The following is a 12,516-nucleotide window of genomic DNA, read 5'->3' as shown; positions in this document are numbered from 1 at the left end:
AGGGTGATCACAATCTGGATGATCCCTGGGCCTTTTCCTTTTCTTGCTCCCATGTACCGTGTGCTCTCTGCAGGACCACAAAGGGGAATAGCCAAGAGGTGAAACTTCAGTGCGCAGGGTTTGGCCACCGCTTTCCCAGGAAGGATGCCATGTCTTGATCCCCCAATTGGCTTTTCATCAGCACCTTTGCGATGAGGCAGAAAGCGATTGTTGCTATCAGCAGCAACAGAGCAAGCAGCTCACCAGCAGCTTCCCCCTGTAACTCTGCTGTCACTGCACAGAGCCACCATTCGAACATGGGGTTAATTGATACCCACGTATTGGTACACAGCATACAGCAAGACCATTTTATTCTCCCTGTAGGAGGCTTTATAAATTTTGTTATTCAATCAAACATCCACATTGTGGAGAAAGATGTGAAAGGAGGAATGTTCACCCTGGCCAGCAGTGGGGCAGAAAAAACCAGCACGGTCTCATTCAAATGCTTTACGCCAGCCTGATCAGTACTGTGGCTGCTGGGAGAAGCAGCTTTTCCCAGGCACGGAGCCATCATCCCTTTAAACCCAGTGTCTGGCGAGGTGGGACCTCGTCCCCTCACCCACTGTGGTGGAGCGGAGCAGAGGCTCAGGTCTCACTGGGTGCTCTTGGCTACTCTGGGACATGGCCCCTTTTTTCTGCCATCCCAAGGTGTCCTCCAGGGAAGGAAAGCCGGGCTCACTCGTGCCGTCTGACGGGGACTGCACGTTGCATCCTCCCATTGGTAAGGAGCTTCTTCCAACAGCCGTGCAGGGAGATCTGGTGGTCCACATCCTTGGAGGGAAAAAAAAGTGCATCAAAGACAATGACAAATCACCAACCCGAGTGCAAGGGATGTCTTTAACACAACTTGCAATGGCCTTGGACTTGGAATCCCCGACGTTCGTGACTTAGAAACCCATCCTTGTTCCTTGAGGGCAGCAGGAAGGCTTCCACTGATTTCATCGGGAAAGCATCACCTCCCCTTCATGCCCAGGGGTGGTTCCAGCACAAGCAGGAGGAGTTTTTGACCACTGTGCCAGGCTGGGGGAGCTCCACGTTTGCCACGCAGCCTGCCCAGAGGACAGGCTGGCCGGCGGGCTCGTGAGATGCCATGTCTGAGCTGCTGGAGGTCACCAGCCCCAAGGGGCTCACTGGCCCGGTCAGCCCCGCACAATGGGGACTCCCTGGAGGCTGGATGCCAAGTGGCTTTGGAGAGACAGGTGAGGTGTTGACACCTGGAGCAGGGAAAGGAGAAGCTGAGACACCTGCCTGGATGCCCATGGTCCTGCTGGGACTGACAAGGTGAAGATGTGCTGGGCCAGTGCCAGGGGAAAGGGCCGAGGAACCAGGGGAGGGGGCCGGGACAGTCCGACGTCTGCTGAGCTCTTTCCCTGTGACCCACGGGAGAGCTTCTGGGCACGAGCCAGCCTGCACATCCAGGGGGCATGGCTGTGGATGCGCAACTCCCGGAGAGCCTCTGGGGGCATGCAGCAGCGGGCACTCAGGGTCCGAGAGCCCCCAGGACATCAGGCAGGACGGGCATGAGGACTCACATCCCCAACTCCTCATCTGTGCTGGAGACCCAGGTCTTGCAGGTGCCGCAGGGGCCACAGCCGTGAGCAGCGGTGTGCTGTGCGGGGCTGAGCACTCAGCACAGCACCAGGAGAGCCAGGGTCCAACCCACACAGTGTGCCTGGTGAGCAGAGATGGGGCCAGGACTGCTGGCAGTCTCCAGCTGGGAGAATGACCCCTGCAAGGCATTAACAACAGATTGGTGAGAAGTGAAGCACTGACCTGGATCAGGGACAGAAAACAAAGAGAAGGAGGAAAGTGCATTTTTGCTGTGACAAATGATGCCCCATAGCTGGCTCGTGACCTGTGGTGCTTGACAGTTACCTGGAAGGTGTGCAAATGGGAAAATGTTTTCTTGTGCAGGGAAAACCCACTGACCTGGGTCAGACCAGACTGAAAGGAATGGGCAGCCAGAGCTCGTAGGGAGGCGTGTGAAGGGGCAGGGAAATACAACAGGGAAGGACAGTCAGCAGTGATGGACCAGGGAGGTTTTAGAGCAGGTATTCTTTGTGGCTGGACCCCAATTTGTAGAAAAGGTGAAGCACCAGAGCTAGCAGCTCAGCAGCCACACAAACCAGCCTTCTTTCCAGAGAGCTGGAGGCAATCACAGGCACGTGTGAAAAGCGGCTGAAAAAGGGCTTCCTTAGGGGAGTCTCCATGAGGCTCGTGTTGCTCTTGGTGGGTTTGCCTGCCCCAGTTGGCTCCAGCCAGTGTGAGGCTGGTCGTTTCCCACGTCTTCTGGGGAAAGGGCTCCTGAGCAGGGGCTGAGTCCCAGAAAGCATCTGGTGGTTCAACTCAGGCAGAGGTGCTGGCACGAGGCTCTGCAATTTCTGAAGTGCAGGTTGGTTTTTGAAACTAATGCCTTTGGAGGGTCTCTGTGCCGTGGAAAGGGGCCAGGAAAGGCCATCAAGCCCCTCTGATGACCGCCCAGAAAATAAGATATTTGGAAGTCAAGGCCTTCTAGGGCCCAAATCATGAGAGATGGCATTTGGGGGGGTGCCTTATGTACAGGAGCTTTGCCCGACCTCCCTCAGGATGGGTGAGTCTAATCAGGCACTGGTGGTTTTCTCCAGGGGAAGATGACGATGATGATGAATGTGGGGAGGAGAAGCTGCCCTCCTGCTTCGACTACGTGATGCACTTTCTGACTGTCTTCTGGAAGGTCCTTTTTGCCTTCGTGCCCCCGACAGACTACTGGAATGGCTGGGCTTGCTTTGTTGTCTCCATCCTCATGATCGGCCTCCTGACAGCTTTCATCGGTGACCTGGCATCCCACTTCGGCTGCACCATTGGCTTGAAGGACTCGGTCACCGCGGTCGTGTTTGTCGCACTGGGGACATCAGTGCCAGGTAAGGACAACAGCAGGATTTGTTGTAAAGGTCCATCTCTGCCCAATCTGGGTTTGGGTTTGGGCTGGGAAAGCTGGCACAGTGTGGTCCTTGGCTGTGCTCTGCAGGACCCCCAAGGACAGATATGAGATGTATGTGGAAGTTGTTTTTCGGTCTCAGGTGGGCAGGGAGGATCGAACCAGGATGTGGATTCAGTCCACAAAATTATTTCAAGGACCTTGCCCTTGCAAAGACTGTGAAGTGTCTATTTCTGTGGACAGCCTCCACGGCATCCACTCTCAGAGTAGGAAATTGGTCTTTGATTAAAATGCTGCCTGTGTTGGCAGTCTTGCACTTTCTGAGCATCTGCTCCTTTAACCTTGCCTCCCGTTAGGTGGTAGTCCATACTCGGGGTGCATCATCCCCCACAGACACCTTTGTGTGAGACCAGGGTCAGCTTTGGATGGATCAAGGTGAGGTCGCTGAGCTGGGGGAGCTGCTCGAAATGCAACTTGTGAAGCCCCTGGAAGGCCCCGGCCCCACAAATGTTTGGAGACGTGTCTCTGATGGAATGGTCACCCAGCCTCAGAAGACAGCAGAGACTGAGGGCTGACCAGGGAGAGAAAAAAACATGAGTTTCCATACCTACATACCACTTTGTCCTCCCAATGCACATTGACTTGCTGCAACCCAGCCAACTTGCTGCAACTGGCTCAGCAAAGGGCCCCTCTTAGGGATGAACCAGTGCACTGAAGAGGATGGTCCCAGTGACACGGTTTCTCTGGGAAGTCCCACGTCAGCTTGTGTGAGAGGGCCTGTGCCTTTCACTCACCTTATTCCATGTGCTGTGCTGGCCAGGCAGAGCCTGGTTCCCAGAGAAGGGGCTCTACCCCAACCCAACCACCCCTCACGTCGGTCACACCTTCCCTTGCCACCCCCAGACTTCCAGTGATCAGCACTCAGGTGCTTGAAGATCTTGAAATTGTCCTAAGGCTATCAGATCCCCCAAAAGAAGCAGCAGAACCAAAAGGAAGAACAGATTAGGGCCAGGAACAGGAGAAGTAGCATTTTTTAGACCTCTGGCACTAGAGCTTTTAGGTGCGAGGTTTGCAGGGCTGTCTCACACCCTTGACAGCGAAAATCTTCCCTCCTGCTTTTGTCGACAAAGGGTAGCATTTAAGAAGTTCTTTTTAGGGTACATTTGGCTACTCTTGTTTGAACTAGCAGATGCTCCCAGACTGTGTTGTGTTAGCTGGGTGCTAGTTGGTCTCCTCCACACCTGCCTTCCAGGAGGCAGGCAGACAGGCATCAGACAAATGTGCAGTGAAAACAAGACTGACGGGGACCTTCCCTGCGTTAAAAGCACTGCTCAAGCTTGCAGAAGTGTGCGTGGTTGTTTCCACACTCTGCATGGCGCTGGCAGTGTGCCCCATCCCTCCTCCCACAGTGGGAGCTGGAGAGCCACAGAGGCATCGGCATTGTCCCACAACCCCATTACTGCACCATGACCAAGGCTGAGATCAAGGGCAAATGCCTTTTCCTTCCCTCAGCAGTCAGATGCACTTCCATGGGAGCTTTTCTAAAAAAATAAAGCAGCCTTTTGATTTCTTTGCTGCAAATGGCCCCTCTCACTGTGCTTATAGGTGCCCAGCCCCTCCCATTACATGAAACTGGGTCTTCGTGCCAGGCTGAGCTTCACCGTCTCACCTTGGAGTCCCACTGGGAAGGAGCGTAAAGGAAACTCTGTAGAATTAAAAAACATGAAATCTGACCTCACCGTTTTCTTTTTCTGAGCCACACTCTGCTGCCTGTACCCAAGGTGATCTGGGAGTGCAGATGTGTTAAGGATTCATCTTCTCATTGTTAGCTGAGAGTGCTCACCTGGACAAAACCCAGATGCTAATCCCCCCATCCTGCTCACCTCCCCTGCAGATCCAGAGTGGGTTTGGATGTAAAATCAGCACTTCCCTGTGGTGCAGAGCAGTGTCGTGCTGGTCTACTTGACACAAGATCTGCCATGTAAAAGGCCAACTGAGCTTTATCACAGCTCTTTTGCCACTGGTATTAAAGTTGGTGGAGCACCTGGGCAAGCATACACCCACGTGCATGGTTTTTCTCCCTAAGGGGTGAAAGATGACCACTTGTTTACCAAAGTGTCAGGGTCTGCACAAGGCACTGGACTTTAGTGAGGCAAAAGGTTTTGGAGAGACGTCATTAAAGCAAACACAGAAACACAAATACAAAACTTCAGGGGACCTGGAGGATAGATACAAACCATTGTGGCTCCCATAAAGCTTTTCCAACCTTTTCTGTTCTTTTACAGGTCAACAAATTAGAGGATGTGGGAGAAGGGGCCAACACCATGTAGTACTGGGAAGTGTTGTCTCTTGCTTGAAGCACTGTGGGGCATCTGGGGCCATACTGGGGGAAGCCCCATATTTCTGGACGTTGAGATTTCTCTCCTGGGCATTTCTGGACCCTGATTGTCACTCTGGCTCTGGCCAGATGTCCCCTTCCTTGGGAGTGCCCATAGACGGGGCTGTACCCTGTCCCCTTACCCCCTATCTTCATTCCCCAAGTGATGCCTTGACATTTGTCCCCAAGCTGCCTGCTGCTGTCCCTCCTTACCTGGCTGTTTCCCGAGGATTTCTCTCTGCCTTCCCTTTGCAGACACGTTTGCCAGCAAAGTAGCAGCGACGCAGGACCAGTATGCGGATGCCTCCATCGGGAACGTCACCGGGAGCAATGCCGTGAACGTTTTCCTGGGTATCGGGGTGGCCTGGTCGATCGCAGCCATCTACCACGCGGCGCACGGACAAGCCTTCCAAGTCTCGCCTGGCACCCTGGCCTTCTCCGTCACCCTCTTCACCATTTTTGCTTTTATCAGTGTGGGCGTGCTGCTCTACCGGCGGAGACCCGAGATTGGAGGTGAGCTGGGCGGGCCGCGGACTTCCAAGCTGCTCACATCCTCACTCTTTATCCTCCTCTGGCTCTTGTACATATTCTTCTCATCTCTGGAAGCCTACTGCCACATAAAGGGCTTCTAAAGGGACAATCAGAGATAGTAAATATATATATATCTATATGTATCTATATAGAGTGATATATAGGTATAGATATAGATATAACGCTGTGTATAATGAACAGAGAAAGAATAAAAGAGATTTGCCATGTTCACACACCTGCTGATGGAAAGCGGCTTTGGAGCATCCTTTGAACTAGGCAGGACCCCAAAGCCAGCAGGACTCCTCCCCGGGCAGCGGCCCCGGCCAGGAGCCCGGCGGCAGGGCCCTCTCTGCAACTCTACCAACAAGAGCAGCTGATAGGCACCGAGCCCTTTCCCATCGCTCTCTCCCACCCGCCGACCCCCCGGGAGGATGGATGCGAAGGCGACCGGGGCGTGTTGGTACGGGGAAGGCCAGAGTAGCTGGTGAGAAACAGAGCAGTGGGCGAGGGAAGGAGAGGAAAGCGAGGGTCCTGATCTCCGACCACCACCCGCCTGCCTTCGCCACTCAGGAACGTCCCTCTGGCCCTGTTGGAGAGAAGCGAGAGACCGGACTGAAGACAAGGGGAAATTGGGAGCTTTCTAAGGATAGAACACAAACCGTTTTCGTCATCGATTTGGGGTTGGGTTTGGTTTTTTTTTTTTTTGTTTTGGCGTGTGTACAACTAGCATTTCCCCCTCACATGCCCCTCACCTCTCCCCCTCCGTGCTTCGGGGCTGCGCAGCCGCAACCTCGTGTCCAGTGTCCTAAGCTGAGGCTGCGCGGAGTGGCGGGGGCCTTCCTCCCGCCTCGTCTGCCTCCTCGGGCATGCTGTCGTGGTATTTGTAACATTTGCATGAATGAAATGAACCCTATCTGTATATAGCATCCTATAGCGATAGTCCTTCCAGCCATGTGGGTTGAGCATTGCAGATACAAGTGTTTTCTTTTCACCGGGTTTTATTTATTTTACTTAGTTTAGTTTCGCCATAGGTTTTTGTTCGTTCGTTTGTTTCCTCTTAGCGGGGGTAAAAGGAGGGAAAGCTGTCCCCATTTATTGCTCCGCGCGTGGGTCCATGAGAAGCAATAACAGCCACACAGATGTAGGTTTTCAGGGGAGGAAAACCGATACCCCAGCGACTGCAGGCTCCATCCCGCTGCGTGGCTGGGGTGCCCCCCACAGCGGCCAGTCCGGGACATGGCTGAAGCTGGCGTGAAGGCCTCCACCATCCGCAGGAGGTTTTACACAAGGTCCCGGGGAGCCTGAGCGGGATGAGCAGCGTCCGAGCCCGGGGGGGGGGGGGTGGCATGGCTGGCTCCCAGCACCTCGCCTGCCTATGCCTTTATATCCAGTGGGTGCCTCGGAACCCCGATATCTCCTGTGTCCCCAGAGGTCTAGTGACAGCCCCTGTTTCTGAGCGTTAAGCCATCAGGATCAGTCCCCGAAGCTGGTCCTTTCCCACAGCCATTTGGAGGCAGAATAATTCAGCGTAAGGGCTGAAGGGCCATAACGAGATCTCCCACGCTGCTGAGCGTAACCGGGAAGCATCCCCCAAGGAAAAAGGCCACATTTTGCACTGTCCGAATCTGAAATCAATGGGAAGGGTGAGGCAGGGAGGTGTAACTCAGCATCACCCCCCGACTCCAGCAGTGGGGGCTGGGGTAACGAGCCCAGCCCAGGGAGGCGCGGGTGTAGAGCCCCCTTGGGCGCAGCACAGGGCTGACATTGTGCGCTGGTGTTGAGAGATGTCTTGTTACCCTACGCCCTTCGCCAGGCTTCGTGGTGTCCCAGCCGGGCAAACGCCCAGCCTGCACGTCCACTGGTGATCTCTTCCCACCCAGCTGAAAACCACGTCTGATGCTTGCACCATAACCGATTGGCCTGGGGTATTTGTACTCATTTTGAACAATCTGTGGAAATTTTTGTAACCTGTTGTAAGATTTTCTCTAGGAATATGAAGTTGGGGTTTTGTTTTTTTTTCTTCTTCTCGAGCCTTTTCTCACTTTTGATGGGTTTGGGGGTTTTTCTTTTTGTTTCTCGTTATTTTGAGGGAAGAATCAAACACAGGTGCAGGTTGTTCAGGTTTATGATTACCGTTATGTACAATGATTTCATTTTCATCTGTTTGGCTTCATTGATTTTTCTTTGTGTGTATTGCCCACCACTATAGGCAGTGAGTCCACTAATTGTGATGATCCTTATCAATGCTACACAATGCACAGACAAATAAAGTTTGTAATGATTCCTGATGGATCCAGTAGTGCTCCTGCATATTCTCTATGGAAAACCCTTCCCTCCCCTCCCATTGTCTCCCTTTCCGTTGTGCCCATCTCTTCTTTACTCATTGGTTTGCCTTCGCTGTGCTTCTGCCACTGTCGGGGGGGCAGCGGTGCCTCCGCGCGCCCACTCTTGCCCCATCCCATGGCTTTCTTCCTGCTCCATCTCCATTGCGCCTCAGGCTCGGTGTGTGCGGTACCGCCGGGGCTCGCAGCCTGCCCAGCTCTCAGGGGGATGCAGGAAACCACCCAGGGACAAAGCGGCAGCACGATCCTTCTGGGGCCAGGACCCGCTCCTGTGCTGGGTCCCCCGTCATTGCTAGCTTGCCCTAGGCTCGGGGAGAGCTGTGCACATGCCCCCAAGGTGCTCAGCAGCTCTTTCTGCTTGTGTCCTCTAGCCACGTAGAATGGCTCCTGGCTCTCGTTCCAGCCTCCCAGTGACTTGCACTAGGTTAAGCCCCTAGCTAATGATAAGTAGGAATGCAGCAAACCGGGAGCTCAGGCTGCTCTGGGCAGCTGCCTGCCCGTGCCCCAGTCCAGGTGCCGTGGGCCGTTTGTGACCCCCATGGCTGGACAGATCTCGGGTAGCACTGAGGAGGAGAAATGTCTCTACGCGCCCAGGGATGTTGCTCCTCCCTGTGTTTCATCCAGCATCTGCTGAGCCGCTGTCCCCGAATAACTGCGATGTCCCCCACACCCCCGCAATGCTCCCAAGGTCCCGCTCTGACAGCTGAACTCAAACACCAGCTCTGGAGACAGTGTCTTCATCTGCTGGGGCGTTCCCCGCTCCTCCCAGTCAGGCTCCTGCCCATCGGCCGTGCAGGATCGGGATGTGGCCGCACAGCCGGTCAGGCTGGCACCAACAGCAGTGGCTGACTTGCGAGCTCCAGGCTAGAAACGTGCCACCAAGCAAAAAAAGAGAGAGGGTAGGAGGTAGCCGATTTTGTTGCAGCGTGGTGGTGTCTGTAGAGGCCCAGAGGCAGTAAAATTCCCATCTGCTGATGTGACGGGATGTGTGGCAGAGCAGGTAGCTAACACACCCTGGCAGCCAGAGGATTTAACATGATCTCTGGGCTGCTCTCACCCAAACCTGGCCCTTCCGCACACACTACGATGCTTTTTGCCAGCCGTGCTGCCGGCCCCACTCTCCCTGCGGGTGCTCGGCACCCTCCAGGATGAGTGCGGGTCAAGCTTCGACGCTCGTCGAGCCCCAGGCGAACGCAGCCGGTCACGTCCGTGTGCTTTTCCCAGGCAGTGAATGATGAAAGCAAAGCAGCTCTCCTGACCCAGTAATTACATCTACTGAAAGGTGATGTTGGTATTTTACTCTCATCATTTGCTTCTTCAGAATGAATTGCAGTCGCTGAAGTCATTAACAAATTGAACGGGACTCGTGTAGCAGCTCAGTTTAACAGGCAGTAAATAACTCTTCTGCTCACAGAGCTTTCCAAAGGGAATGATGGAGCATTGCTTGCTTAGGACGAGGCCTAAATCACACAGTAAACACCAGCCTTGTTTATGCAATTATTCTCTGCCAGCTGCGTGCTTTTTGGCATCTTTAACGGGCGGATGCAAAGCGTGATGTGTATCATCCGCCCGGTCGCTGGCGGAGGACCCACGGACGAGCAGTGAGCCTTTCACCTACCTGGCTGCCGCCTTGCCGTGCCGAGGGGGGGAAGGACCGCTCCACCCAGCCCCAGCCGCCCGCCTGTGTTCGCAAGGGTGCAACGCCGGCTCTGCTGCACCAACCTCGTCTTTAAATCAAACCCTCCAAAGGCAAAAGCAAACTGCCCTCCTCTGCGAGACGCCCGTGCCTGGCAGCACGCTGCCAGGGGACAGCAGGAGGGAGCGCAGCCCCCGGCGCAGGCACGTCTTGCCCCCACCCATCCCATGGGTCTGATGCCCGTGCTCTCCCATCTCCTCCTCATCCCTGCCAGCCTCCTCACCCTCCCTCGCGAGGGAAGGGCATCGAGCATCTCTGATAAAGCCCTGGGCTCAGGGAGGCTGCCAGAAACCGCACTTCAAACCCTCGGCCTCCGTCCATCCGCCTGCCCCGGATTCTCGTCACCCCCTCTCATCGCCCCGCTAGCCAAAGGCAAACCTTTCCATGGAAAAGGATGCAGCACGGTGCAAAGGACATTCAGAGACAGACGTCCGAGTAACTCAACAGGCCGCTGCAAAGCGCTTGGGGACAAACAGAAGGAGCGCGCGGAGCAGTGACAGCCCTGAGCATCTTAGCAAAACCACATCCCCGGCTCTTCGGGGGCCAACAGGAGTGGAGGCAAATCCCAGCCACTACCTGAACGCACGGAAAAGGCGCAAAAGAGTCAGGGACTCTGCAGGTCCCTGGTGCCAGCTGGAGCCGCAAACCTGCAGCATCTTACGGCTGAGCCTGCCCGGACTGCTGCTGCCCGCCTGCACCCGTGCCAGGGCAGCGAGGGAACCGCTCGCTCCCGAGGTGCGGATCCCTCGTCTCCAAACAATGCGCCCGCCCACGTGTCACCCATTTCCAGGCTGCCTGCGACGGCTCTGGGGTGAGGGGACATTGCAAGAGTCATTGGTGCATCTTTCTCCCAGCTTTCATTGCTTCCTTAAAGGACAAAAGGGAAACGGAGGCTTTGAGCCCTTTCTGGTCACGAGTCTGGATGCAGTCTACAAACTCACCGTGCTATTTCTGCTGTGGGCGGGGAGGGGAGAACTGGAGCCTGTGTGGTATTGTTACAGCTATTTTTAAATGCTTGGGTAAGAATCAAGTGCAACAGTATTGGGGTCATATACGTACCTAAGGAGGAGGTTCAGCTGCATTCCCAGAGGGGCAGGGCTGGGCATAGCCAGAAAGTGGCAGAGAGAAAAGAGGGAAGACTTAACGCCGGAGGGTGTTATTCTGGGAGAAACCCCTGCCTTATTTTTCTGGAGGCTTTGGCACCCAGGCCCATCTGGGGAAGCATGTTTGCAGAGCACCAGGAACCTCTCTGGCCTCTCTGAGCGTGCGATGACCAACCACACACATGCATACACATGCACAGCACAGCTGCGAAAAAGCCTGTTTATCTTGTGCCTCTTGACTTGTGCAGGAAAGCATCCAGAGGCATCTGTATTCTTGCAAAAAGCACCAAGGGACAATAAATACGGTGGCATTCCTCACCTTTTAAGGACTTGAGCCTTCCTCCTTTTGGAATGAGAGGTGCCGAGAGCCTCTCACCAGCCAGCAACATCCTTCATGCAGGGGGAAGAGATGCTGCGAAGGAAAGGGGCCCGTCTGGCCAAGCAGAAGCTGTTGTCAGCAAAGATAGCCAGAAGATTACTGTTACTAGCAGGATTTGCTCTCTATGCCACGTCCCTGAGAGCATCCGAGGGGTCTCCACAGTGTCTTGCTGTCTCTCTGGAGCATCTTGAGAACAGCCAGAGCTGTCTCTGAGCACCCAGTGCCCCCAGGGTGGCTCATCGCTCTCTCCTGCAGGCCCTGCACCCTCCCTTGGCTCCTTCCCACCCTCCCAAAGCGAACGCCAGCCTGGGGCTCCCCTCTCTAGAAGTGTGAAGGAGGGCACTGGAGTGCACGTGGTTCCCAAAGTGGGTGCTGTGGAGCGCTGCTGGGTGGCCGAGCTGGTTGCTGCCAGTGGGATGTCCAGCATCAGAGGGCACGGGGAAGGGATAAGTGCCACGGGGTCCCAGCCAGACCTGGAAACCCCGTTTTAGGCACTGCCACAGCATGTCCCCCTGCTGCAGCTGCCGTGGCTACAGACATGCGTCTTGAATTCTGCACAGCTATAGGACAGCCTCTAGCTTTTTCAGCTGGCTATAGGCACCAACCCCAGGCAGTACTTTTATCTGTTTGATTCAAAACAGCCCTTGATCTGTTGTACTACACGACAACAGCTCTCCACCCCTCCAAGCACCGCCCCCCCCCCCCCCAAGAGTGTGCAGTTCCAGGTAGTGGTGGGAAGGAGCATTAGCACTGCACCAGGAGCATATGCTACCTGATGTTGGGGTCCTCCAGCATCCATCCTGAGCCAGCTCAAGGCCCCAAAATGGCCATCTGCGCACGGTGATAGTGCAGCTTGGGGCTTGTTCTGGGCTGGTCCCCCCCTGTGGAGCCTCTTCACATGCCCTCCCTGCAGAGGAGCCTCCTCCTCTCTCACTGGACCGAACAGCAGTGCTTGTTAGCTCAGGCTTGGTGTCTGTGTCTCGGGGCAAAGATTAACCACTCCAAAAGATGTCTTGGACTTGAGTCCCTGCAAGCAAAGGACCACGCAAGTTTCCACACAGCGGAGGCGAACTTCAGTGTGCTGAGCCCTTCCTGCTCCTCACCCAGGCACCGTTACAGCCACCACCCACAG

General features: G+C 55.1%; 1 protein-coding gene across 9 annotated transcripts in view; it reads left to right on the top strand.

Annotated features, from left to right (window-relative positions):
* SLC8A1 (solute carrier family 8 member A1) overlaps positions 1 to 11,235 on the top strand; it is a 144,772-nt gene extending 133,537 nt beyond the window's left edge. For all 9 annotated transcript variants that reach the window (XM_030041947.2, XM_030041892.2, XM_030041901.2 and 6 more), the window contains 2 exons: positions 2,664 to 2,939; positions 5,589 to 11,235. In XM_030041947.2, the coding sequence (XP_029897807.1) occupies positions 2,664 to 2,939; positions 5,589 to 5,965 (653 nt within the window). In that variant the 3' untranslated portion in view covers positions 5,966 to 11,235. The remainder of the gene's footprint in view (positions 1 to 2,663; positions 2,940 to 5,588) is intronic.
* The last annotated feature ends 1,281 nt before the right edge of the window (positions 11,236 to 12,516 follow it).

The sequence above is a fragment of the Aquila chrysaetos genome, chromosome 2 (genome assembly GCF_900496995.4).
Source record: "Aquila chrysaetos chrysaetos chromosome 2, bAquChr1.4, whole genome shotgun sequence".
Classification (NCBI taxonomy): domain Eukaryota; kingdom Metazoa; phylum Chordata; class Aves; order Accipitriformes; family Accipitridae; genus Aquila; species Aquila chrysaetos.
Note: the sequence above shows the minus strand (reverse complement) of the source record. Positions and strands in the feature narration are given on the sequence as shown.